The 27,636-nt window shown below is 44.0% G+C and overlaps 1 protein-coding gene across 1 annotated transcript in view; it reads left to right on the forward strand.

The window, feature by feature from the left end:
- The first annotated feature begins 18,347 nt into the window (after nucleotides 1-18,347).
- znrf2b (zinc and ring finger 2b) overlaps nucleotides 18,348-27,636 on the forward strand; it is a 160,035-nt gene continuing 150,746 nt past the window's right edge. The window contains exon 1 of the mRNA XM_080751703.1: nucleotides 18,348-19,613. Coding sequence (XP_080607829.1) covers nucleotides 19,097-19,613 — 517 coding nt within the window. The 5' untranslated portion in view covers nucleotides 18,348-19,096. The remainder of the gene's footprint in view (nucleotides 19,614-27,636) is intronic.

The following is a 27,636-nucleotide window of genomic DNA, read 5'->3' on the forward strand; positions in this document are numbered from 1 at the left end:
GGTAAAGAAATGAGCATTAAATGGTGCTTATTTTTGTTATTTCAATAATATTTCAATTTAGATGATTATTTAGCTAATGAGGAAAAGCAAACACAATTGAACTTCCAAAAAGGACATTCATGTCTATAGAAACAATAGTTACTTTTTGATTTGAAGTTTTACATCATAATTATTAACCCCTTGAACCAGGGGTCTTCAACAGGTGGTCCGGGAGTCCTCAGAGTTACTGCAGGGGGCCCTGCTTCATATCTGTCTTAGCTAAGGGGTCCTTGGGCTGAAAAGGTTGAAGACCCCTGCCTTAAACCCCAACATCCTTATTGCACATTGACTATTTTGGATCAGCTATATTTTCTGCAAATGCCCTCCCCACAATAACAGAAAAAAGAAAGGTCACCAGAGGGACTCCAGTCAACCTCATGCGGTTTAAGTGGTTACATTATATTAATTAAATGATTTAGATTCAAATACTTTCAGTTATCATTGTCAGAAGAACTTCTTGATTGGTTCAAAGACTAACCGTGCTGCAGTGAACAGTACACGTCACCAGAAGCTCCACTTCGATTGGTCCCCTGGTCTGCTGAGCCTGGATTGGTCCCCTGGTCTGCAGCTGAGCCCTGATTGGTTTCCTCAGACTCAATTAAACTGAAGGGTAAAAGACAAATATTGATCAGAAATGAAGTATAAACAAAGATGTAATCTACTGCTGTCATGGTTATAACTAGTAACACTTACCTACTGACACTATGTTGATCTGCAAATAAAAGAAAAAAGTTTTGCACCTTTAAATTGCTATACTAGTATAGAGTTGCTGTTCGGTTTTAAATGTAGTGTAAGTGATTATTATGTATTTGGTTTAAACAAAAAAGTGTATTATTAGAAGGTTAATTAAACCATTACACAAAACAACACTATTTTATCTAAATATCACTTATTGCACTAATTTACCTGTAATCTATCATTAGATGTAATCCATCTAATGTAGTAGTACTCACCTTTAGATGTGTGTCTATACAGCAGGAGCAGCAGGATGGCCAGTAGAATCACAGCCAGAAGTCCTACAACAATCAGACCCACTGCGAGTGGAGAACCGTTTCCCACAGGTCCAGTCACTGAAGGAGATTCAGGATCCATGGATTGAAATAGATTAGTATTAAAACAAATCGTTTTAACATGAAATATGACAGGTTGTTGTGTATGCCTAAAGAAATGGTAGCCTGGGATTAGTAGCATTATCGGGTTTCGGTCATCAGACGCACTACACTTTGGCCAGAAAGATCAAACCGGAAACAGTTTCTAACCAAAATATTGGTTAAAAAAATATTTTGGAATAGTTTGTTTGGTAGTTAGTTTTGTTTGGTAGTTACTGAGTGTATACAGTTGTAAATACAGTTGTATAAACTTAGGTGCTTTTTTTGCAAGATTGTGAAATTATTTACACAACTGCAGAACAGGTAAAATGGAAAACCTGACTAGAAAATGAAGATACACTATTTAAAGTAGAATGATTCATAGAGAGAAATAGAGATATGTTTTAATTGTCTTCTAAAGTAAGGCACAGTCTTTTCTCATACAAACCCTGCTTGATCTCCAGTGACATCTCAGTAGAGTTGTTTTCTCCCAGTGAGTTCCTTGTGTGACAGAAGTACAGTCCAGACTGGGAGATCTTCAGAGAGGTCAGAACCAGCACCTGTTCTGACCCTACCTGGACCGGGGAGCTGGAACCAGGAGACCCAGTCCTCTGGTACCACCAGGCGTAGTTGTATACTGGTGGGTTAGCATCACTGCTGCAGGTCAGGTTCACACTGCTACCTTCAACTAAATCTTCTGGCGAATCCCCTGATATCGACACTGATGTGTTCTCTGGAAGGTCTAATAAGATAGAGACACAGTTGATGGCAATATTATCTTCATTTTTAACGACCAGTTATGACTGGTTATTGACCCGTTATATCTTCATTACAGTAACTAATCTATCTGAAATGTGATCTGAATAGCGTTGTAATTCAGCATATACATCTAATAGTTAGGAAAATAAAATTATTTACACTGAACATCAATGTTAATAACTTCAGACTTGGGAAATCCAATGCCTCTCCATTCGATTCCATTTGAGGCCTGACAATAGTACTGTCCACTGTGACTAGGCTGGATGTCAGAGATGTTGTGACTCTGCCCTGGTGCAGTAAAGCCATGCTTATGCAGAGTATATCCACTGTCATTCACTGCTGGGTTGGCATCACTGCTGCAGGTGAATGTGACTGTACTGCCTTTAATGACATCCGCAGAAGGACTGACTGACAAGGTCACATTCTTGGGACCATCTGTTGGAAAGGAAGGAATAGGTCAATCACGTAGGCTTATATTTATCAATAATGCTGTATTTATTTGTTTCATCTCTTGAGAATGAGACCTCAGGTGTCAATGCAATTATCTGTATATACAAATAAAGGTTAAAAAGAAATCAAATGATAGGCCTATTAAAATTCCATAAAGAGGGAGCTTCCCGGTCTGGGCTATCCAACATTACTTCTGAGACTCCTACATTCAATCCCTCATACTGTAAGTGTGCATACCTCTTGGGCACAGAGTCATACATAAACCATGGTTTCCTAAATGTCTTACCTCTTAATAATCTTCCACAAACTTCAACACATTTCTTTAAAAGCCAACAATTAGGGAGTTTGGATTTATTAAACCAATACACATCAGTAAGTACAAGTTATGGCTTCTTAATATTGTGTATGGTGTGTTTAAAGGTCTACATCTTCATTGTATACTTACATTGAACATTGAGAGTCACAGGGGCAGATCTGGTTGCCTCCTGTCCTTCAACAGCACAGTAATAACTACCAGCATCCTTGGTCCAGGCCTGGAACTCCAGGTTGGTTACTGGTTGTGCATCTCTGAACCAGACCACACTGGGCGGTGATGATGGACAGTCCACCGTGCAGCTCAGCCTTACCTTCTCTCCCTCTGCCACAGTAGACGGCTTTACAACAGCGGTCAAATCTGGTCAAACAGAAGAAAAGAAAACTCTGCATCACTGAAATAATCATGAAGAAAACTGAAACAGTAGGTAATGACCACATTCATTAATCATAATTTGTTGAGTTAATCTTCATTAAGTTGTACCTTTTATGGACAAAGAAGCATAATTTGGACCGCTCCATAGACTACTCAATTGTGTTGCAAAACTGAAGAAGTAAGCGCCTTCATCACTGTGCTTCAACGTATTGATCCTCAGAGTGCAGTCATACGCTTTGTTACCCAGATATTCAAAACGACCTGTGAGTGAGAGACGAGACAGCTTCAACTGGTTTCCTATATACTCTCCTCTGGACCAGACTGTAGATGTGACGTATAAACCCAAAGGGTAATCATATGAACATGGTATGACCACTGATGAACCTCCAATACCACACTGGCTCTTGAGGACCACGGACCAGTCTCCACCACACACACCTGTAATAATAAAAATAAAAGATACATGGTGTCTTTATTAGTCACCTCTTCAAGTAACACATTTGGATCATGTTAATGAAGTGATCCGCACTGAGTTTGCTCCCACTTGCCAGCCCGACGCACAACCTGACATGCCAATAGGGCTGAGCCCAATTGGGCTGAGCCCAATTGGCAGGGCTGTTGTCTGGGGGCTACACTAATAAACATGTCATGAACAATAGCACCTCAGCACTCCCTATTATGGGCCCTGATGTTCTCTGAATGCCACCGAAGCACAAGACTGGCATCAATTATTTATTATAATTTATTTTCACTATACAACCATTAACCATTTTTAGCGAGCCAGTCCAAACATCATGAGCATCTATTTACATTTCGTAAAGAAGAGTCAAGTTAGCTGAGACAGGATATCCATGGGATATATTATACAATTAATAAACATAAACATGAATCAAGAAAGCTTTTATAACATTCTACCAAGCCTTATAGGAGAACATGTCAACATACAAAAGTACAACCTTTGTGATACAGTTCACACTTCAATATCTCACCTGGAATAATGATGAGAATGACAAGAATCACATGCGCCATTATTTGGTGTTGTTAACCTGTAACATGATGACACAAGAACAGGATGCAACGTCAGTGTACGTTTATGTCACAAAAGAACTTACAGTACATGGTGAATTACAACACAATTTACTCAACTCACTGAAACCGATTTAGCTTTTAAAGTTTATCTCTGATTCGACTCTTTTTGTACCTACCTATGACTTGATGGTCAATGTATGAGAGCACCAATACGCCTCGCACGGTGCAAAAATACCTACTGGCAACTTAACAGTAATATCAGAGAATAGCAGAAGTAACATAGACTGAAAACACATCTCTCCTTCCTCTCTCTTCAGTGAATCAGTAACTTTCTGACACAAAGACGAGAAGATGTTTTGTCAGGAATATTGATCTAACCTTTATAGTATACAGTACTGTCAGCCCTTGTGTATAAGTCAACATTTCTAATAAATACCAGTTGTTCTACTGACTCCATGAACACCCATGTTAAGACTGATAATACAAAACTAACAATATCAACAGAAGAACACATCAGTTAGTAATGAGAACCAATGTTTAAAAAATGTACTTACTGATGCTATCCTAAGGAGACAAGTTACCGTACATAGACACGTTTAATAATATGATATAGGCTACTGGGTTGAGTTGAGCTTGAGTTGAGGATACAGACTACAGTCTTATACATAATGTAGCCTATTCATATATAGTATACTGTAAACTTTACTATATTACGGTAAATTATATAGGCCTACATTAAATAAGTAAGTCTGACATATCACCAGATAAATATATCACATACAAATAATAGCAGACACATTTTATGAAGGTCTGAGTCCATTAAAGCTGCAATTCATAACATTCCTACCTGGGATCTGTACCCTGGTGAGTGCTGGATGGTACTGCTGCGTAAATACTAATGCACAGAGCCTATTTGGACGGAGGATTACCATATACAGTATTGAGCTTTTGAGCTACATGCAATACCACTTGTCAAGTATTACAACCCAAACACAGGATATACTGTACATGTCTCAATAGAAGAGCAGGAAGCAGACCCGGCGCCACGTGAGTGGCTGAGGGGGCCTGGCACCCTCAGTTGCAAATTCTGCTGCCTCAGTTTAAGTTTTATGTAGGCTACATATTGTAATACTATATAAAAACAGTTGTGCCCCCTCACCATTTTTAACTGCCCCCTCAATCATTGAGCCTGGCAGGGAGGGAGACAAACTAAAACCAACCACCTCATAGATATCGTAACATAGTTGACCATACACATTTGTCATTTTCACTAAATTCTTTAGCTATAAATAGCTTGCCTATGTAGCAGAGTGAGTCACTGCCTCAGCCTGATGGTCTCAAAAAGTCTGGTGTCTCCCCTGGTCCACAGGATGGTGGTTAAGATGTTGGACTTTAATGTGGGAGACCCGGGTTCGAACCCCAGGTGTTACAATGGTGCCGTGACCAGAATCGGGTTTCCCCGTGGTAGGAGGTCAAAAGGTGGGTGAGTGTAGCAGAGTCACTCACTATACTTCAGCCTGATGGCTTCTAAAAGTATGGTACCTCACCGGTCCATAGGAATATCCCTTTAGACTGTTGGTTTAAGATGTTAGACTTCCACGTGGGAGACCTGGGTATGAACCCCAGGCGTTAAATTCTTCACATCATAGTCACTAAGCTGGATACCATCTTGAATAACTCCTCCCACCCCTCCACCTGGGGGAGACCTGTGCTCAGAAGAGCACTGCTTCTAGTTTTTCTTTGATTTCTTTTGATTGCTTTTCCTGCTTTTTTCCCCTTGCTGCTTTCTTTGTTTTTTCCTGCTTGGCCACTTTATCACTGCTTGCAGCTAAATTTAAAGGATTATCAAATCAATCAAACAAAGCACTCCTGCAAACTTTGGAAGCCAATCTTATCCATTCGGGATGGAAAATGAAAATTCTGAAAGACTTGTTTTGTTTAATGATTATAGAGATACTGTGTACCGATTTGTGTAACTGTTTGTTTACTTTGGACAAAATCTGTACTGTCAATTTTTTTTTTTTTTTTAAACGGCCCTGATGGGCAGTGGTGGCGCTTTAACCGTCCCTGAGAAAACTGGGCAGAGGTTCAAACTCTGGCATCCAGGAAGTGTGGGTGAAAGGTTTCGCTGCGATCAAGCCAACTATGCCGGAGATTAGCTGTCCACAGACTCGGCAGGCCTTTCTGTCTGCCAGAGACAATCACAGATAATGATGAACATGGATGCAGGATTTACTATGCACAAGAAGAAGAGAACACTCTCACACAAGTTTAGCATCTGTAGATAGACTACTGATGGAGAGAAAGTGTCTATTCAATTGAAATAAAGTAGCATTCCACGATGCATGCAGGTAGCTGGAGTGACCAAGAAAGATGGAAAGAAGGAGACAGGTGATCCCGTGCCCTTTCCAAAAAGAACATTTGCAGTTCACCAGCTGCCCAGCAGGTGGAGCCAACATTCTATTTTTAAACAGGTAGAATCTTTAGTCCATTTATTGCACCCCTCCAGGCTCCAGCACCATGGTTGATACAAAATGTAATGTGCCTGAACCTGAATTCCCTCATTACAAGACATAATGCATGCGTTCATAACACAAAAGAGAACAACATTGTGGCAGAAAGACAGATGGGAATCTCTTTTGAAGGGCTGCAAGAAAAAGCAAAACAAGCTAAATGGTAAAATGGATGACACAAGCAGGTGACTGATAAGTGCATGAATTAGGCTACAACATTGCATTGGGGCTCAGCTCAGATTTAATGGCCACCAGAGGAAATGTGACCCGTGTCGAACACGCTAACCACGATGCAGCCATCATCCCAAAATACCCCTCCTCAATAAAGCTGTGATCTACGGCTGATGAGGTTGAGGCCTAAAAAGAGCCTGTCCTTGATTTATGGGCTCATCCTTGAAGAGTTCGGTACGAATTGGTTGGAGGAAGAGATGGGCGGTGGGTGTGCAGGGGTGCCGACTGTAGACAAGGTTTCACTGAAACCCGATTCCAGCACCCTGAAACGGATCAGCGGTTCTGACACCAGCATAGTCCCCATGTGACAGCTTTTTTGGGTTCAAGCTCTGAATCGACCTCTGACCACAGAACGAGACAGAATCGATATCCACTCATGTGAAATGGTCTGGTTTCATGCTACACTCTGCAAGACCACGAGTGTTAATGTATAAATTACCTTTATTTTTTGTTTAGGCTTAGGCCTACTTCATATCAAGGGAAACGCTCTGTTATAAGTTTTCAAATAATTGTAGTGGAGTTAAGGTGGTTGCACACTGCTGCGTTTTTCGGGCCGAATATCGGAATGAATTTCGGAGCACGCAAATAAAAAAATCAACCTCACGTTTTGTCAGTCACGTTTGCACACTGCCGCCCGTTTCGCGCACCACTCGGTCCCTTGCTCTCTCTATCTCTCTCTCTCTCCTTGCCCTGAAAAACGCATTTCGCAACGAAAAACGCAGTGTGCAACCACCTTTAAAGTACAATATTGCAAGATGTTGTGGAAAAGTATTGGAAATTGGAATTTCTCAAGTAAAGGGTTATAACTCAAAAGTGTAGTTATTTAGTCTGATACATTACACCACTGTACATTGGTTCTGTGGCTCGGAGAGGGTTTTCCAGTGAGGTGTAGAGCAGTGGTTCTCGACCTGTGGGTTCCCCCAAGGGGTTCCCCAGATGTTTAGCTTAATGTTAATATTGTTTTCTCACTCAACAGTAAAGAGACCGACATACAGTATAGGTATATACACACATTTCTAAAGTGAAAAATTAAGGACTTTTAAGACCTTTTTGTACCTTTGATCAAACATTCGCCAAATTGTCAAATATTAGAGGCAGAAATTGTAAAATAAATAAATAGCAGATCTACATGCTCACAACGCCTTGGAGGCGTTGTGAGCATGTGGATCGATTTCACAATGGATCCGATGGATCGAGTCAAACTATATTGCCAACTCCTAAAATTCCAAGTGCTTGTGCAGGGTAGGGGGTCCCCGGTTCAAATATGATTATTTTGGGGGTTGCGGCCTGAAAAGGTTGAGAACCACTGGTGTAGCAGAGTGGTTCAGAGCCCCTCTGCCAGAACACCAAAATCCTAAAAAGAATTCCACCAGCCAAAATACATTTTAGTTGACTAAATCAAATTCAGATTTAGGGCACCGTCACACCAAAGTATGGTTGCCAGCTGATAAGAGGATTCTGCCAATTCATTTCAATGGGAATGGAGCGGATTTTTGGAGAAATCAGCAAGTCGCAGATTTCTCAAAGAATCCTCTCCATTGCCATCGAAATGAATTTGCAGAATTCGCTTATCAGCTGGCCTTTGGTGTCACCGTGCCCTAATATCTCCCCCAGCACATGTGTAAAGTAAGTACGTTTACTCAAGTACTGCACTGAAGTATAGCCTGTCTGTCATTGAATACGTCTGTCTTTCAGGGACATGCTGGGCCCCTGATGAGTTGTAGAGGCCCTCATTGCGTTCTATAGAGAGAGATCTCTCTCTATAGCACTGCTACTACTCAAAGATTTGCCATTTCAGATCATGACAAGTGACAAGCCAGTGTGCCAATTACATGAGTTAAATTTCGTCGTTGTCGGGTGGAAACCTTGTATGTCCAAAACCGTTTGTTTTGTATTTATCATTTAAAAAATTATTTAAACTAGTGAAAACAGCCGATCTACAAGCACACAACGCCTCGCGGTGTGAGGCGTTGTGTGTTTGTAGATCTGCTGTTTTCACTACTTTTGTGTAAACAGTTTAATTTTTACTTTTGTGCAAACCCCGGGAATGAACCGGCCGTTCGGGAGTTGTTCTGCTTTTCCCAATGGCCAGCACGTCCCTGCTGTCTTTCTTTGTGTCACAAAGTCTTTGTGCCCCTCTCTCTCTCTCTCTCTCTCTCTCTCTCTCTCTCTCTCTCTCTCTCTCTCTCTCTCTCCACTCTGTCTCTCTGCCTCCACGTATAGGCGTTGAGTTGCTGAACAGTGGAATCCCACAGCAGTAATTTGAGGAATTTCCTCCACAATAGCTGAGAGGAATGTTCCGCTGGCCAACAGAGAGGGAGGCAGACAATATCTATTTAAGATTGCGATTTGTGGAGGAGCTGTATAGTAGGCTGCTGTAAAAAGCCCCAGAGAGCCAGTCTCTCAAAGATAGAATTTACCACCACTATTCTATTCTCAACTGTTCCCATGCGCTGCTTCAGAGATAAATAATTTCCTGTTGACCTGGTACTGAAATGTTTGATCAAGTAGACCAGTTTACTTTACTTTGGGCAGATTCACACCCTTAAGTCGGTAGACTCTGTGTGATTGGGCGGGTGAAGTTGCAACATTCTTTTAGCATTTTTTATTTAGTGCGTTTTCGTTCACACTGCACTTTGTCAACCGCAGCTAGGAATCGCACCAAACACGGATGTTTCCTCGCGGATCTGTGCAGAGGAGGGGTGGTGGGGGCCGGGAGGTGTGAGTGGACCGCTGTGTCACCAACTTCACATATTAGCCCAGCAATCCCAGCACCCGGGGATCGAATCCCACTCATCACATTCATCGTGGTCTGTTCTTACCAAACAGGCAGATATTCTTAGCTAAATTCTGAGGTGCTGGAATTGCTGGGCTAATGTTTAAAGTTAAAGCCAAGAGGGAAGCACTCACATCTCCAAAGCTTTACAGGTGCTGAACCAAAAATACACACTATGGAAGAAGAGGAAGTCCGCACACTGTTCCAGCTGCTCCAGGGACAATTTTATTAAAGCTAGATACAACGTTTCTACTCTGGTCCAGAAATAAGTAGGAAACGGGCGGCAGTGTGCAAACGTGATTGACATAGGGCATAGGCCTATTGAGGTTGATTGACAAGCGAGGACAGTGAAGCGCACCCTGCTGCGGTTTCAAGCAAAGCGAGACCACCATTTCTTTGTGGATTAGAATTCACATGAGCCTTCATACCAGCCCAAATGAAGCGCACTTTACGACAATACACTCTAAACTTCGTTTTAATCACATTAAACCACCGCTCAGTTCACACGGGTGTGATTTTTTAAATAGAGCTTTAGGGCACGGTCACACCAAAGTATGGTTGACAGCTGACACTTTTATTTTACCTATGAGGGAAGATTCTGCCAATGCATTTCAATGGGAATTGAACGCAAATTGCAGCAAACCGCTCCATTCCCATTCAAATGCATAGGTAAAAGTGTGGTGTGACAAGAACATGGTCACACCAAGCTTTTAAGCCAATAATTTGATTATAATAAATATAACCCCATCGATTCCGGATGGGGACACAGATGCATAAACATGAACATTGTATGTTTGTAAGTTTGTGTATTGGAGGTCAAATGTTGTGGGGTCAAAACTAAATGTATAGGCCTATTTTTGTCTTTGAAATGTAATGGAGTTAAAGTCCTTACATTTCACATACAATACAAGTAAATGTAATGGCTGTCCATTGTCCAGTGTGTCCACTGGCAGAATCTGCCCTAATAGGTATATTGTGATGTCAAGTGAAGCTGTTGTCCGGATAACATCAGTCAAAATGTTTACCAAAAGCAGGTTCACTTTGCTGGCAAAAGGTTCTCAGGCCAAGGGCAATAGTGTGTTGCCTATAGCAACCACACTAACTAAATGTTTCTAATAATTGTAGTGGAGGATACGTACAATATTTGAACCTGAGATGTAGCGGAGTAGACTAATATAACCGAGTAGATATTAGTCTGGAATCTCTGTGGTGGATAACAAAATGCCTCTGGTGATACACATTGCATAGGGCCCTGATTGTCTCCACCAGCCGAAGGCATGGGGGAGAGTATGTTTTCCCCTTCGTCCGTCCGTCCGTCCGTGCGTGCGTCCGTCCGTCCGTGCGTCCGTGCGTCCGTGCGTCCTCGCAGTTTGTGTGCAGCTAATCTCAGTCGCCGTTGGCCCGGTCGCTGCCAAAGTGAGCACACACATTCCCTGGATGCCAATCTAGAACCTCTGCCCTACATTTTTCAAATGGGCCCTTTCTAGCGCCACCTAGTGGCCGATGTTTGTAAAACACATTTCTGTGCACTACTCTTACAGATTTTGTCCAAAAATCCTACAAATCGGTAGGCAGTATGTCGACAGTCATGCGATCGACACGGATCTGTCCGATTTTGCATATTCCATTCTGATTGGCTAAGATTGGATTCCAAAGTTTGTAGGATTGAGCTGTTTTGAACAACATGCCTCAAATCCCAAACGCAAAGTGCAATTATCATGAAATCGCGCACACACGTTCCCACTAGGCAGAGGAAGAAATGCCACTTGATTTTTTTTTTATCAGCCTCATGGTGGCGCTATAACAGGGCGATTTGTGGTTTTACCTATAACTTCACCGATCAGTTTCAAACTTTGTAAGCGCACTCCCTAAAGGCTAAGGATAAACCTTTGCCTTGCATTTTTCACATCAGTCTTCTATAGCGCCACCTTTGGGCCGACTTATGTAAAGCACGTTTTTGGATGTTACTCCTTGAGATTTTATCCAAAAATCACGCAAATTGGTACACAGTATCTCTATAGTCATGTGATCAAGTCCGATCCATCTGATATTTCATATTCCATCCTGATTGGCTAATATTAGCTTCCAAAGTTTGCAGGATTGCTCCGTTTTTGAACAAAATGCCTCAAATCATCTATGCAGCTTGCGATTACCGTGAAATTTGCCACACATATTTCCACTAGGTCAAGGAACAAATGCTACCTTTTTCACATTGGCCTGTTATAGCGCCATCAGCAGGTAGACTTTAGCAAAACACATTTTTGGAACACTCAAATCATGCATGCAGCATCCGATTGCCATGAAAGATCTAATGTGAAGAACATATGCCACCCTTTTTACATTGGCCTATTATACAGTAGCAGGGGCGCAGGAGGCATTTTAAAAGTGAAGGGGACACATCTGGGAGGTATGTGCGCGCGTGTAGCGCGCGCGAAGATTTTTGGGGTATCCCCCCCACTTTTGGTGATATCCCCCCCACTTTTGCCCCGAGGAGGGGGTGTAGCAACTCATAATGTAATAACGGCTCATAATGTAATAAGGGCTCATAATGTAATAAGAAAAATGTAATAAAAACTCATAATGTAATAATCAGCTCATAATGTAATAAAAAAACGAGCGCATAACGTAATAATGGATTTTTCAATAATGTAATAATGTAATAATGTGTTACATTAAGAACCTCCACATAGGAGGCTCATAATGTAATACAACTTCATAATGTAATAATGTCTTTTTTATTACATTATGAGCTGATTATTACATTTTGAGTTTTTATTACATGTTTTTATTACATTATGAGCCCTTATTACATTATGAGTTGCTACACACCCTGCCAACTTTGTTGATGAAGAATGGAGCAATTATCTGCTAAACATGCAGCAAATGAATGTGAAATATGGGGATCATTTAGCTGTACAAAGAGCATCCACAATGTTCAACATACAGTTCGTGATTGTATCGACACTGGGTGTTGATGCAAATCGATAATATCCCCATGTGGTCATTATGACGACAGTCTGCCATTGCTAGTTCTGGGCCACTTTGCCGAAGGTCATGGGGACCATTATGTAAGCCTTGATGGACCAGTCACATACTTGATTCAAAGAGCGCACCACTTTGATCTGTCCAGACCTGGGGCCAGAGTGAGGTACCGGGTCAGGGCCAGAGTGAGGGCCTTACTGCGAGAGTGAGGGCCAGAGCAGGGCAGGATTTACCCTTCATGGTGCCCTGTGCTTGGACCTAGTTTGAAAGTTTTCAATCAATCAATCAATCAATCAATCAATCAATCAATCAATCAGGGATAGATAGCACCTTAACTCTGCAGCCGCACTGAGGGGCTCCAACACAATAGTGCACCAGTTCTTTTAGAGTTGTGCATACTAGTATCCACCTAACGTTTCTTCAAAACCCTTAAGTGTAACCAGTCATTACAGACAGCAACGTTAGGTTAGCTTAGCTTAGCTTAGCTCATGTGAATATCTTTTTTTTACAGTTGATCCTCCGGTGCCCCCCTGTGGTTGTTGATGCCCTGTGCAGTGCCGGTTCTAGGACTCAGGTGGCCCCATGCAAGATTATTTTAGGTGTCCCCCCCCTAAAATAAACAGATTATTATTATTATATTATATTTGGCATGGCACCACCCCTCTCCACCCCACTCGACCCGACCCCACACACTTGTGCCAGGTATTCCACTACAAGGAACTGGGTAGAGTGGTGTGACAGTGGTACAAAACGTGGTAGTATAAAGTTTGCCTGGCTCCAGCCAATAGACCTGCCCACTCTCTGAGTGGACTGCTTCTCTTGGTCTGGTTTTGTCATATGACGCATCTCTTTCTATCGGTGTCTTGGCGCACCGACCAATGAAATCATCGCAAGACGGAGGAGGGGTGTGTCTAACTTTTGAAAATCAATAGAAACAGTGGAGGGAGGGGTGCTCCCTTTGAACTTCAAAGGGGTTCTGAACTGCAGTCATTGATTGAGCCATACAAGTGTAAATAGCTCGTTAGTGCTTCTCTCTAATCAATGAAACATCAAAGACAACAACTTGATTCCTGTCATACAGGGGGAGGGGGAATGTTTTGTGTACACAAGTCAAACACAACCCCTCCCACCAGATCTCTTGTGATTGGGAATTTCAAATTTTAAATCCCCTCCCCTTTTAAATCAAATAGAATAGGGACAACTTCAGACTCAAGCTCCAGCGCAGAGTCTGAAATCAGGCTAGTATAAAGTATCCAGTATCCACTCTAGAGTAGGTCCGAGCTCGGCTAAGCGGGGCCAAAGCAATGACGTATAACGCTGCTGCGGCAGACGCTGCTGTGGTCAGTAGTAACATTACCAGGGGTCATCAGTGACTTATATTCATTAATACTGAAAAGGTCAAACATCTCATCCATTCTACTTCTTCTTCATGCAAACTTCCAGTGATGCAATCTATTCTACTTCTTCTTATTCCCAGTGATGCAAACTATTTGAAATCTGGCAATTCTCATTTGAGATACTATTAACTACAGAGTGCTTTGTTTTGAACGAACAGTACCTTCCTTCCTTGAGTTTTCTTCAAGTGTCGAAGTTGTTTAACGCAGAGATCTTCATACATTTTAAATTAGACGTATAAACGAGCAGCGACTAGTAAAAACTTCAGCTGTACTTTTAATGAAAGCACCAACAAGCAGTGGGAGAAAAAAACTAACAAGAATAAATATTTCAGGGACCACAATGGAAATAAGTCGCAAGACTATGTTGTGTTTGTATCCTTGACGCTTCTCAGATGAACATGATGTAACTTGAGTTTTTTCCTGTATGACGTCTAATAAATCAAGGATACATATTGTGATCTTCTGAATATGATGACAGCTTGGTGAGTTGATAAGAACACATTGTTACGTGTGTATCACGCTACGATGTCATCATTATGGCATGGGCTGTTCCCTTCTCCCCTCTCTATAGTTAAAAAAAAAACTCCTGAACAAAAACAAAGTGTCTGAGCACAGGTGAATTGAGAAAGTAATGCCTGTCTGTCCGATAGCAGCAGGGACATGGCCCCATCTTCTCCCTGTGATGTGGCCCCCTTAGTGGTTGTGGCCCTAAGCGACAGCTTATATTGCTTATGCCAGGAACCGGCCCTGGCCTGTGCTTCAGCACGTCAAGCCCTATTATAAATCCAGCCCTGGGCCAGAGCGAGGGACCGAGTCAGGGCCAGAGTGAGGTACCGAGTCAGGGCCAGAGTGAGGTACCGAGTCAAGGCCAGAGTGAGGGCTAGACTTAGGACCAGAGTGAAGGACAGATCAAAGTGGTGCGCTCTCCTCTGCTTCCTGGACTCTTTGAATCAAGCGTGTGACTGGTCCATCAAGGCTTACATAATGGTCCCCATGACCTGCGGCAAAGTGGCCCAGAACTAGCAATGGCAGACTGTCGTCATACTGACCACATGGGGATATTATCGATGTTGCATCAACACCCAGTGTCGATTCAACCACGAACTGTATGTTGAACATTGTGGATGCTCTTTGTACAGCTAAATTATCCCCATTTCACATTCATTTGCTGCATGTTTAGCAGATAATTGCTCCATTGCTCCATCAACAAAGTTGGCAGGGTGTGTAGCAACTCATAATGTAATAATCAGCTCATAATGTAATAAAAAACAAGTGCATAATGTAATAATTAAAATGTAATAAAAGCTCATAATGTAAGAATCAGCTCATAATGTAATAAAAAAGACATTATTACATTATGAAGTTGTATTACATTATGAGCCTCCTATGTGGAGGTTCTTAATGTAACACATTATTACATTATTACATTATTGAAAAATCCATTATTACGTTATGCGCTCGTTTTTTTATTACATTATGAGCTGATTATTACATTATGAGTTTTTATTACATTTTAATTATTACATTATGAGCCCTTATTACATTATGAGACGTTATTACATTATGAGTTGCTACAGGGGGGGACATATCCCTGTGTCAAACCAAAGACACATGTCGGCTGCTGTCTTTTTTTTGTTGTTGTTGTCAGAATTCGCCTGGTCATAAAGTTTCATAAATCATGAAAATTAAATCACTACAATTTGTTCTATGTTCTGTGCATGTTGACAAGTTTCAAACCGAAGACACCACATGCATGTACAGTGTTTTACTTTAGTAAAATATTCTGTGACCAGTGAGTGACACTGACAGTGATTCTTTCACTCTTTCACTGATTTATTTTCACGTGGGGCCATGAGTGATTGCCTCATTGGTGTCCATTTTTGGGTCCGACATGAAAAAGTTGGGAACCACAGTAACAAGAGGAAACGTAAAATGTGTTGACAAACGAAATTGCATTTCCATTATGCATCTGTTCAAAGGTAGGTCTACTTACATTGTTGCTTGATTTAAAGAACGACGTTATCGTTTTTTGGTTTTTTGACCGTTTCATTTTGACTGAGAATGATGTCGAGACTAGCCTACACACACCAGCAGCAGGTCCAGCACCTGCAATGACGGTCTCCTTCTGCCACTGCCTGCCTGCTTGTCACTATCGCGTTGCATTAATTAAACTCATTCAGAACAGCTGAGCTGAGCTGCCGACTGCACTGCACTGCACTGGTGGGACTGTGCCTCTAGAGGGCAGTAATACGCCTTGAAATGAGAACTACTCAGTGTGTACAGTATAATCGATCATATTTGCGGCTTTTTCTTGGACCTGAACACTGGAGGGGATATCCCCCCCACCCAAAAAAAAGTGGAGGTGTTAATCCCCCCCGTCCCCCCCTACCCCCTGCGCGCATGTACAGTAGCACCACCAGGACGCACAGCCTGGTGGAGACCTGTGCTCGGAAGAGCACTGCTTCTAGTTGGTCCTGCACAACTTCGGAGGGACTGAAATCCAATCACAACTGAGCGGCAGAGGGCAATTCATTTTTTGAAATGGCCGATTTGTCTGGTTTCCAGGCTAGTCCACTAGGGTGCTTGTGTTTTGACCACCATGGACTGTCAACAGCAGCTGACGGTGGGATCACGGATAATCAGGCTTGTGTCAGAAGACCAGCAGGTCAAGCAGCAAAGATTAGCGGCTCTGCGCTGTCCCGTCCTGTCCTGTGTGTGTGTGTGTGTGTGTGTGTGTGTGTGTGTGTGTGTGTGTGTGTGTGTGTGTGTGTGTGTGTGTGTGTGTGTCTGTGATCACACATGCATGCACTGTGCAGCATTCCTTGCTCAAATATGCAATTTAAAAGAGAGCAACTTGGGTTATGAAAGCACACGTGGGCTGCAACACACTCTGTCCCAAACAAAGATATGCTTCAGATGTCAACATAACTTTCAGTGGAGCCAAGCGGTGCAAAACACACATGAGATAGTGTACACATGGTGGTTCACCTTGTGATGATTGATAATGTTATGATATCAAACAAAGGGCATGGGAGCTTTTTCTGGGGTGAGTTCATTGCATGACATGTTTGTGTTCGTGTTTATGACTGAAAAGTGTATTGTGATTATATTTAATGAGGGATACTTGAGGTAATGTATCCATTTGGGTAAATATACAGTAGGCCTACAAGTAGTTTATATACAGGGTATATATCTGCACATTTCTAAAGTGGCAATGCAAGTGGGGCAATCACAAAGCGGGGTTCGGGTACCCCCAGCCTGGCAGCCTCAGGGGTCCTTGGGGGATTTGATTTCAGCAAAACGACTGAAAGTTTGATTATTATTCCAGTCATTATTTTATTGTAAATTTGTATTTCGCTTATCTATACTATAATTTTGCGAATGTCTGAGTGAGTGTCTGTCTGAGTGTCTGAGTGTCTGTCACAGCGTTTCTCCTCAGTGGCTGGAGCAATTGATCTGAAATCGCATCACCATTAGCATATGAACACACCTGACACAACTGTGAAGCCCGTTTGTCACTTTCACAAATCATATGCTGTATATTAGCATTTTTATGGTGTAACTACTATCTATTCTCCATCTAGCATGAGGCATATCTATTCTGCATCTAGCATGGGGCAACATGTTTAACCAGCTCTGTGTGTGTGTGCGTGCGTGTGCGTGCGTGTGCGTGTGTGTGTGTGTGTGTGTGTGGGTGGGGGGGTGGGGGGGGGGGGGGTGTTGGCTGGCCCTCTTTCAGATGTTGTCATGTAGATCGGTACAGTATCTCTGTAGCCTTTAAACGAAACGGGTATTTCTTACATTGATGCTCCTACATATTATCATGCAAGCACCAGAAAGTTACTTTCCATCCCTCATATACTGTGTGCACAGTGCACACCCCATAACCCACACACTGCACATCATTTCGGAGCTCATATCTTTGAACGGGTAAGGACTAGTTTATATATTATGTTCCAATGCACCAAAACACAATTAAATCATTAATAGCAATTCATTGTATGCCAATTAATCTTCAACTAAAAAAATCGGGTGGGCTCAGGGTGGGTCGTGTTGTTATTATTTTATTTCTCTCTCTCTCTCTCTCTCTCTCTCTCTCTCTCTCTCTCTGCTGCCGCTGACGTCACCAGTCGACGCACAAAGCCAGAAGGACCCGCCCCCGTCGCTCACAAGGCAACGCACAGCTCTCTCGTGCGTGCGTGCGCGCGCGCGCGCGTGAGGGAGAGAGAGAGAGAGAGAGAGCGAGCGAGCGAGCGAGCGAGCGAGCCGTGTGTCTCCTGCGTGGACTTTCATTATCCTAACAGTTGTGTGTTATGTGTGCCAGCCAGCCTGTCGGCCTGGGCTGTGCAGACTATAGGAGGTGCGCGGAGCTGCGGAGCGGAGCGTGCCTGCTCCTCTTCCCTTCTCTCTCTCTCCATTTGACATTATAAAAGAGGAGGTATGGCGGAGGAGGTGGAGGCATTATTAAAGAGGAGAAAACACCAACCGAAGCTTTTTTTAAAGTGCGAACAGCAGCAGCAGCGAGCGGAACGGGACGAGGAGGGGAGATTTCATCATCACAACAATAATGACATTAAAGTGCAGAGGAGCGGCAGGGCAGGAACGGGACTGGACGGACATAATGGACTACTGTAGCCTTTACTGTCGTGACTTGGAACGGAATTAACGCCTCGTTTTAAGTTGTTGGGGTTTTTGTTTAGGGTTTTTTTTACGCACGTGTCATTTCGTTATTTACTTTCGCGGTGGGACGTTGGCGTTTCGTTGCCACGAAAAAAACGTGCTGTGTTTTTCATATTTACCGGTTCAAACTTTTACTCCGGCTGTGCACTGTCACCAATTTCGATGGCATCTCTATAGCAACACGGAATACTCTTACTTTTTTCCTTTTCCCTTTTTTCTCCCCTCCTTTTTTATTACCTTGTAGAACGCTTGTCTGCAGAGACCGTCCGACGCGCACTATCTGTTGCGTAAAAAAATCTGGCACGGCACCCCCCCACCACGGGCGCCGCTAGAAGCCCTTTTAATAATTACAAAGTCAATCTGTGGTGGGGCTGTTATTGCTGGCGCGCGGACCACCGCCGGGCACCGGACTGGACCGAGGAGCAGTAGTGGACTGGTGGTGGTGGCGGTGGTGGTATAAAAGCATGGGGGCGAAGCAGAGCAGTCCGACGGCCGGAGGAGCCGCGGTGGCGGTGGCGGGGCCGCCGGGCTCCAACGGCCGGACCAGAGCCTACTCGGGCTCGGACCTGCCCTCCAGCACGTCCTCGTCCAGCAGCAACGGCAACAGCAGGACCGCGGCCGTGGCGATGAGGTACCACCACCACCACGTGCACCACCACCACCACCACCACGGGGCCTCCTCCGGGACCACGTCGGGAGTTGGAGGTGGTGGTGGTCCCAGGGGGACGCGGACTGTCGGGCTGGGGGGCGTCAGCTCCGCCGGCACCGCGGGGGGCACCACCAGTACTGCTGCGAGACCCCAGTCCGGCATCAACATCCCCAACAGCGGGGGAGGAGGAGCCTACGGCTCGTACCACGGCTCCGGCAGCAGCACGCCGGAGGAGACGTCCGGGGAGCGGGAGAGAGGAGGAGGGGGCCACGGTGGTCCCAGGTTGTTGATAGGGTCCTTGCCTGCACACCTCTCGCCTCACCTGTTTGGAGGTAAGAAGAGAAAAGAGACCACGATACAAAGTGTGTGCCAGCGGCTACGTCATTGTAGTCCTTAGCGGCCATTTCTTGGGTCAAAACACAGGTGTTTCAATTGTTTGATTGCATAGAACTAATGCTATAGTCTAATCAGAACACCTGTGTAAGGCTGTGTTTACCCAAGAAATGGCCACTCTTAGAACTACATTTGGCACACCCTTAGCCTCCTAGGTCAGGGGTCTTCAACGTTTTCAGGCCAAGGACCCCCCTTAGCAGAGAGAGAGATGAAGCAGGGACCCCCTCTACATAATGTTTAAACGTGTGATGGAGATTCTAATCGATTTCATAGATGGATTCATATAATAGACTTGTTTGACACTTCTTAACCACTTAAAATCATAAATCCTCGATACTTGGTAAACTTGACCTTTCACTCTCTACTTGTGCTGCTCTTTTTACATTTTGTGATAGCAAAATGTCTTTAACTAGCCCCTGGAAGTCACTTTCGCAGTGACGTCAGAATGGAAAGTGGATAAATGTCCCTTGATGATAAACGCGGGCGGTTCTCTCGGCTGGCTCCACGTATTCTATTGAAGTCAGTGGGCGCCGCCCCGCTCAGCGTGTAGATCATGTGGAATCAACTGCTCCTCCTTCCGTGGGCATTGCTAGTCGCTTTTTCGCCCCCCTTCTTTGGTTTGGGAAAGGCGATTAATGTGTCAGAAGGTGGATGGGCGGGCGGCACGAGGCTTTCTCCTCCTATGCAGTGCCCTCGCTATAGCAAATATGTGGAATCGAGCGCCACAGCCCACCAGCCCCCCCTCTTTTGTGCCTTGGTTTCATAGGGGGAGTGGTCTCACGTTCAGAGCGATTTTTTGGACTATAGAGACATTGACAGCCAAGAAAAATCCATCAGAAGGACTTCGCCGTCGGAAAGTTCACTTATTATTAAGCACCGATGTGCTCGGATATTTTTAATTTTTCAACGTGTTACACCCATAGAGTTATAATAAGTAGGCCTATAGGTTACACCACGGACAACCGCTTTTCGCTCACGTCGCGCGCGCGTGTGTGTGTGTGTGTGTGTGTGTGTGTGTGAGAGTGAGTGAGTGTCGGAGATAGAGAGAGCGACAGATACAGACAGCGTTTATAAAAACTGCGTGTGTATGATGTTTTAAGCATTGTTGTTTCCCAAGTACTGGGTCTCGACCCACGGGTGGGTCGCGGAATGGGACTGTGACGTGTGTGTGTGCCAATGTTGTGTATTGTAACTGCGTCTTCTATTGCAAACAGTGCTAAACTCTTCAATCAATCAATCAGTCTATACAACAACCTCGCGAATTTGCCTATACAGCCCCCACCCCCACACCACGCAAAAGTCCTCAATTCAACATATAGGCTACGTCAGTAAAAGTACAAAAGTATTGACTTGATTTCATAGGCAATTAATTGTTAGCCTACTGTCAAATCTTTTGTCCCAGTACAGTTTTTGCTGAAAGACTGTCAGCCCAGACTACACTGGACACCTTACACGTGACAGTTCCTGGGTACCCAAAAAATATATGTAATGTCGGTACTGCCTATCGGTTCCTAGATGTGATGCGCAAAAAAAAAAAGACAGCACAAATTGCACAATCCAAGCACCGCGATGCGTCGAAGCATAGCGCTGGAGCGTCTCTGTGTTGAAGTTCGGCGGTCCTTCGGGCCACTCACCTCTAGAGTTCGGGCCACTTCTAGAGTTCACAGCAAGATACTGTGTGTGTGTGTGTGTGTGTGTGTGTGTGTGTGTGTGTGTGTGTGTGTGTGTGTGTGTGTGTGTTGCTAAAATGAAACTGAAAGTGAATTCTCCCCAAACATTGGCAGGCCTATTATAGTAATAATAATAACACAATTAGGCCATAAATGTGCAATTATGCAACTGGAGACATATTACCTTTTATTACCCAATAAATAAATAAATAAAGAATGTTTAAAAATAATGTGTGTGTATATATAATAAAAAAAAATCTCTATTCAGTTTCAGCTAAAAATATATATTTTTAACCATTTTGGAACCGAAATAGGAACCGTTAGGAACCGGAACCGATAAGCAGAACCGGAACCGGAATGGTAAAAATCCAAACGATACCCATCCCTTGCCTGAGCACCACTAAACCCCTTATGTTGATCAAATATAGAGCAGTCGTGCCTGAGCGCCCACAGGGCGATCTGTTTTTTTTCCGACCCTGCTGTCCTCTGCCCAGCTCAGCCTCTGGCCGGACACCTAATTGTCCGGTTTTCAGAGTGGTGTTATTGCTTTAATGGTTACATTTACATATCATTTACATATATAGCTTATTGTGGATGAAACCACGGCGAAAGTAGTTAGATGAACTGCAGCTCAGATTTGCCCAAAAGACGCCGAAACGAAACGTCATTTAGCCAACAATGGAGCAAAGTAAATTAGTTAATAAAGAAGCGCAGAATTGACGAGTATTATCATGCACTTTGCAGCACTGTGTGCAGTGGCGTAGGGGAGGGGCACGCAACCCCCGCAATGCAGGGGGGCCTCCAGCAGAGGGGGCCCCCACACAGCACACACCCAAATGCTCCCTACTGCTCCAGTCTAATTCTCTCTCCCCCTCCCCCGCCTGCTGGCCCAGTCTCCACACAGCTGTGTGGAATGTAGTTAATGAGCACTCCTTTAGCTTTCCCTTACCAAGAAAGGAATATACATTTACTGCACCCAGCATTTAGCTAGTGGTCGTGTTGGAGCGCCTCAGTCCGCCAGCAGAGTTCATGTGCAACTTCTTCCAGAGAGATTGATTGATTGAAGACTTTATTAGAAGTTTGCATAGGAAAGGGTACAGTTTCATGACAGTACAGTACACTGGTACAAGGTCAACTAAAAGGAGATCCTAGTAAGCTTTTCAGCTTATTTACATAGGAAACCTTTATGTATGACTCATATAACATTGAACAGATATAACTCCGTCATCATTTGCAAAAGGGCCCCCACCCCCCTCCTCGCAGGGGGGCCCCACAATTTTCAGGAATGATGTCAGCAAAGAAAAGGTAGAACGCAATGCATGTTTAGGTTTTCCTCTTGTCACTAGTAACAAAATAACTGCAGCTGAGCATAATTATATCCACAAGTCTCCCCTTCTCTTCCCCTCTCTCTGTTCTATTATTTCTGCTATGCCAGTCATAAATGGTAAATGGTGCATTTATATAGCGCTTTTAATCCAAAGCGCTTTACATAGATTGTGCATTACATTCACCCATTCACACACACATTCATACACCGGTGGCGGAGGAAGCCATGCAAGGCACCAACTAGCTCTGGTCCATCGCTTTCACCTCCCGCATTGCTCCCGGTGAAGCTCTGACAGACCCTTCGGGAAACGCATGGACTCGAGATTGTCGGCCCCTCCGAGCGCTCAATACCAGTCAAAATAAACAAAACCGTTTCACTACTCACCAAACCAAAGGTCGTTTTGCGCTGTTGAAAGTCTATTCTCCGCGGTGGTGAACCCCTCAGCACCCCACCTACTCTGTAAAATACATTATTTTTGGCATGAAATAAAGTGCATCCAACTCGACCGCCGCTTATTTCCGGGTTGTGAACCATTGTATCTGCGGTGGCCGCTAGGTGGCCTGAGGTGTGTGCGTTTTATTTCATGACAAAAATAATGTATTTTACAGAGTAGGTGGGGTGCTGAGAGGTTTACCACCGCGGAGAATAGACTTTCAACAACGCAAAACTACCTTTGGTTTGGTGAGTAGTGAAACGGTTTTGTTTATTTTGACTGGTATTGAGCGCTCGGAGGGGCCGACAATCTCGAGTCCATGCGTTTCCCGACGGGTCTGTCAGAGCTTCACCGGGAGCAATGCGGGAGGTGAAAGCGATGGACCAGAGCTAGGCACCAACCTACTCACCGGGAGCAATTAGGGGTTCAGAGTCTTGCCCAAGGACCCTTCGACATTAACTCAGGGGGAGCCCGGATTCGAACTGGGAACCCTTCGGGATTTATACCCTTCGTGCTCTAATACCAGTTTCTCTACCCCTGAGCTATGCCGCCCCTGCCAGTCATGTGGATTAGATTTCTAATGGGACAATTTAACTCAAGAATAATTGCAAAAAAGATACCGTGTAGGGCCATCATGAAATAAAATAATTCATGAAGGGTATTTGGGTGCATAATAAATAAAGGAGGTAGGCTAGTCTTAGTTTCAGGGCCGTGCAGCCCATACAGGCAAAATAGGCAGCCGCCTGGGGCCCCACACAGGCTGGGGGCCTCATGAGATTTTTTTTTTTTTAAACTAACATGGGCATGGTGATTCAGCAGTGATTCATGGTGGTCCATTGGCTAATAAGTGTCAATTTAGGGGTCCTTGACATAAAAAGTGGTGTAACTTGGAGGGCGCTGGTTTAAGCTTCGCTTGTTTAGCCTTGGATCAAGACAGTCATAGGTCAGTCTTGTTAACTCAAATATTTACTTCTGGGGGTCCCTGGAACAAAATATTTTGGGATGGGCAGGCCATGGAGCCGCTCCGTGGACCAAATACATATCATTTGTGCATTCCCAGGGGTTAGCTGACATTTGGTGGGTGAACACTAGGCACAATCATTGTCATTTTGTGCCATACATTTTAGGCAGATTACCCCCCCGGACCCCCTGCGGCTTAACACATTAAGAAAACAACAAGCAACAAAATGTTATTATTGAAATATTCAATTCTAGTTTACCTTTACACCAAACCTATTTGCCAAAAGTAGCCGATCTTTAAGCTTTCAACCTTTTTTGGCTGAAGTTCTCCTCAGAGTATATACGTAGGGATGCGAGGGTTCAATTGTTCATTTAAAAGAATTATCCTATCACACAAGGCCCCGGAACCCCTGTTGAAGACCACTGCTGTAGGTGGTTTGAGGTGACTATACTAATCTAGGCTAGTCTTATTTTATATTAAAAATCACACCCAATGTGAAGTGAGCGGTGGTCGTGCTTGCATAACGTCTTCAGATTAGGATTTGAGTCTAGGAGTACAGGGTATGCTACACACACATGTTTTGCTATGGCAAAACGCTGAGGAAAAAGGCTACAGACATACGACATATGACATCACTAGACAAACATGATGCTACGTACACACATTTTACTATGGCAAACCGCTGAGGAAAAAGGCTACAGACACACGCACAGCCACGTATAGGAGCGGTTTACCACCGCTCAAAAACAGTGGTTGTCAAACTTTTAACGACCTCCAACTCTGTCAGTGTGAAGTAGCCTACAAAACACTGTCAAGAGTCTACACAGGGGAGGGGGGGGGGGGGGGTCCCAATCATATTGCTCTAGAGCCCCCTCGAGGACCCCTGGATGGGGGTCCCCGCTCCGAGAGAACCACTGATTTAGAATATTCATATTCCAGATGGCACCAAGAACAACAAACCAACCATGTGGTGGCAGGGTTGGATGAGGTGAAACTCAAACCTCCAACCTACTACTCAAACCTCCAACTCACCTCCATCTATGCAATGTTTCAACCACAAGAACACCTATAGATCCCTATTCTGGAGTGATTATGTGTAAGTCTTCCTGGCCAACTGTCATAAAGCCCACCACAGTACTTTTATCCAAGGAAGGATGGCCCATGAATTTGCTAAACAGTTGCTGAATGATTGAATGTTGTAATACCTAAACATAAATGCACTCTTACACTATACAACTGCTATAGCTTCATAATAGCAGAGCGTACACATTGATTGCACTGCATCTTACCGTAGTCAGCTGGTGGGTATTCAGTTACACTCAGTACAGCCAGGGGCTTTGCGCCAACCTGACACAGTTATGTGTGTCAGCCAGGGTTTGTATATCAGAAAAGGTGTGACCAGCTAGCCTACATTTGAATGTTGTCAGTTACAGCAGCCTGGCTGGCAGGCAGGCAGGGCTGGATCTGTTATTTGCTCTGTCCCCGTCTGTTTAAGCTGTATTATGTAACTGTGTGTGTGTGTGTGTGTGTGTGTGTGTGTGTGTGTGTGTGTGTGTGTGTGTGTGCCGCGTGCATGTACAGTATGTGTGTGTGAGTGTGTGTGTGTGAGTGTGGGGGTGCGTGCGCGCGCGCGTGTGTGTGTGATTACGTTATTTTGTCCAATCTGTACTATGGTAGAGTATGTTAATACAATATAACTTATACAATTGTGGTGGTTGTATTTGGTCTTCCTGCTGTTCTATTGAGACATTTAGCTCCTCTGTCTGCCTGGTTTGACACACTGCATGGTTGACAAGTGCTACTTAATTGATTGAAGGTCAAAATTTCATTTCTCCCCCTGAGCAAGCAACTTTATTTCTTGCTCGGTGGTAAATATGTCAGCCTCTGCGCTGGAGACCTTGGTTCTAACATGATAGTTACAGAGGGTAGCTGCATGGCTAGAGTGAGATTTGTGTTGTATAATTTAGCCGACTAGGTTCTGAATCTGAACACACCTAAAGATCACAGCTTTCCTCCGCAAAATATGGATAATTGCTTCGGTGGTCCTTGTGGATACAGAGGGATTCGTTCAGGGAGACATCTCATCATAGATCATAGGATTGAACACAACAAGAGTGAGTTTCTGTGTTCCTCCACTTGCAGACAGACGAGGTGGACTCTGACGTGAGAGTCATGAACGTGAACCATGTTACCTCTATAACAACACAAGATTCAGTCAGCCTGCCTTCTGTGAAGTGACGGTCTGTCTGAGTCTGAGCAGCAGTGCACACAGCAGTGCTGCATGTGTGCCTGCAATTAGAATGTTAAATGACTGCTTGAACTTGTCACCTCATTCGGTGCGGCAGGGCTCAGTCACAGAGTTGCCCCCGAAGGAAACAGAGCTGCTGTTTGGGAATCGGAAGGTAAACCGGTTTGATCCCTGTGGCTCCGCCACTGGGTTAGAGTCCTTTGAGCAAGAAAACACTGAAGCCCTAACTGCTCCCGATGAACACGTTGGTGCCCTTACTGTACATGGTTTGCCATCGGGGTGTGAATAGTGTGTGTGTGAATGGGGTTGTAAAGCGCATGGCACGCGCACATGCACGCGTGGACACAAAATGAAATAAACACTCTAACATCTGTACTGTTTCTAATGTTAATGGCCCTGTAACTCAACCACTTGGAGTAGTTAATGTGTGAACTGCTTCAAAACTCCCATGTCCAGAGATCATTATCACCTCAATAACCTTACATAATCCTTCACCTCACAGACACATGAAAAAGGCTATTGAAGTCCACACTCCCCCAGCCCCTCCTGCTGCGTTTCACATACACTACATCGGATTGTTGGTAGATTTCTTTTTCATTTTCTGCGACGGTATAGTATGTACAGTATGTAACACGATAGAACACACCATTGAAATGCACCATTTACAGGTGTTTTTTCTCCTTGTGTCTACTCAGATGAAGGCTCACTATCTGATTAAACCACAAGTATTTCACCTCCTTTAACCGTGCATGTAGATCAGTGGTTCTACAGGTTCACAAACATTTTCACGTCAAGGACCCCTGTATTGTATATCTATTAGGCCTCGCATGCACCCCCCCATTTGAAAAGGTCTAGTGGGCCCATTTTCTTCCTCAAATCGGTTAGTAGAAAATGTTTTGACAAAATATGGGTCAAAACATGGGTAATCGGTGGTCTAATAGCACAGTGGTTCTTAAAGTGGATTCCAAGAACCCTCTGGGTTCCTTAAAGGCCAGTCCACACAAATGCAACTCCTTGCAACCATTATCCCCAAATAGCACCGTTCTGCGACTGGTCAGTCCACTCCACTGCAAGTGGTTTCTTTGCAAGGAGTTGCATTGGTATGGACTGGACTTTAATTGACCCTTACAAGTTGTGTAACTCTGACAGTGTACACAAATAGAACCAAGGAGACCTTGAAATGTAAAAGAAAACTATTGGATCTAGCACTCTCCAAAATCAGTATTGGCATCCGACCCTGAAAATTGGCATTGTTCGGGCTATAGCCTACTTAACTATATTTGCCCACAACAACTGTTGATCGTCTGTACATTGATTGATTGA

Source organism: Nannobrachium achirus (assembly GCF_963921795.1).
Source record: "Nannobrachium achirus genome assembly, chromosome: 2".
In the NCBI taxonomy this organism is placed as follows: Eukaryota; Metazoa; Chordata; class Actinopteri; order Myctophiformes; family Myctophidae; genus Nannobrachium; species Nannobrachium achirus.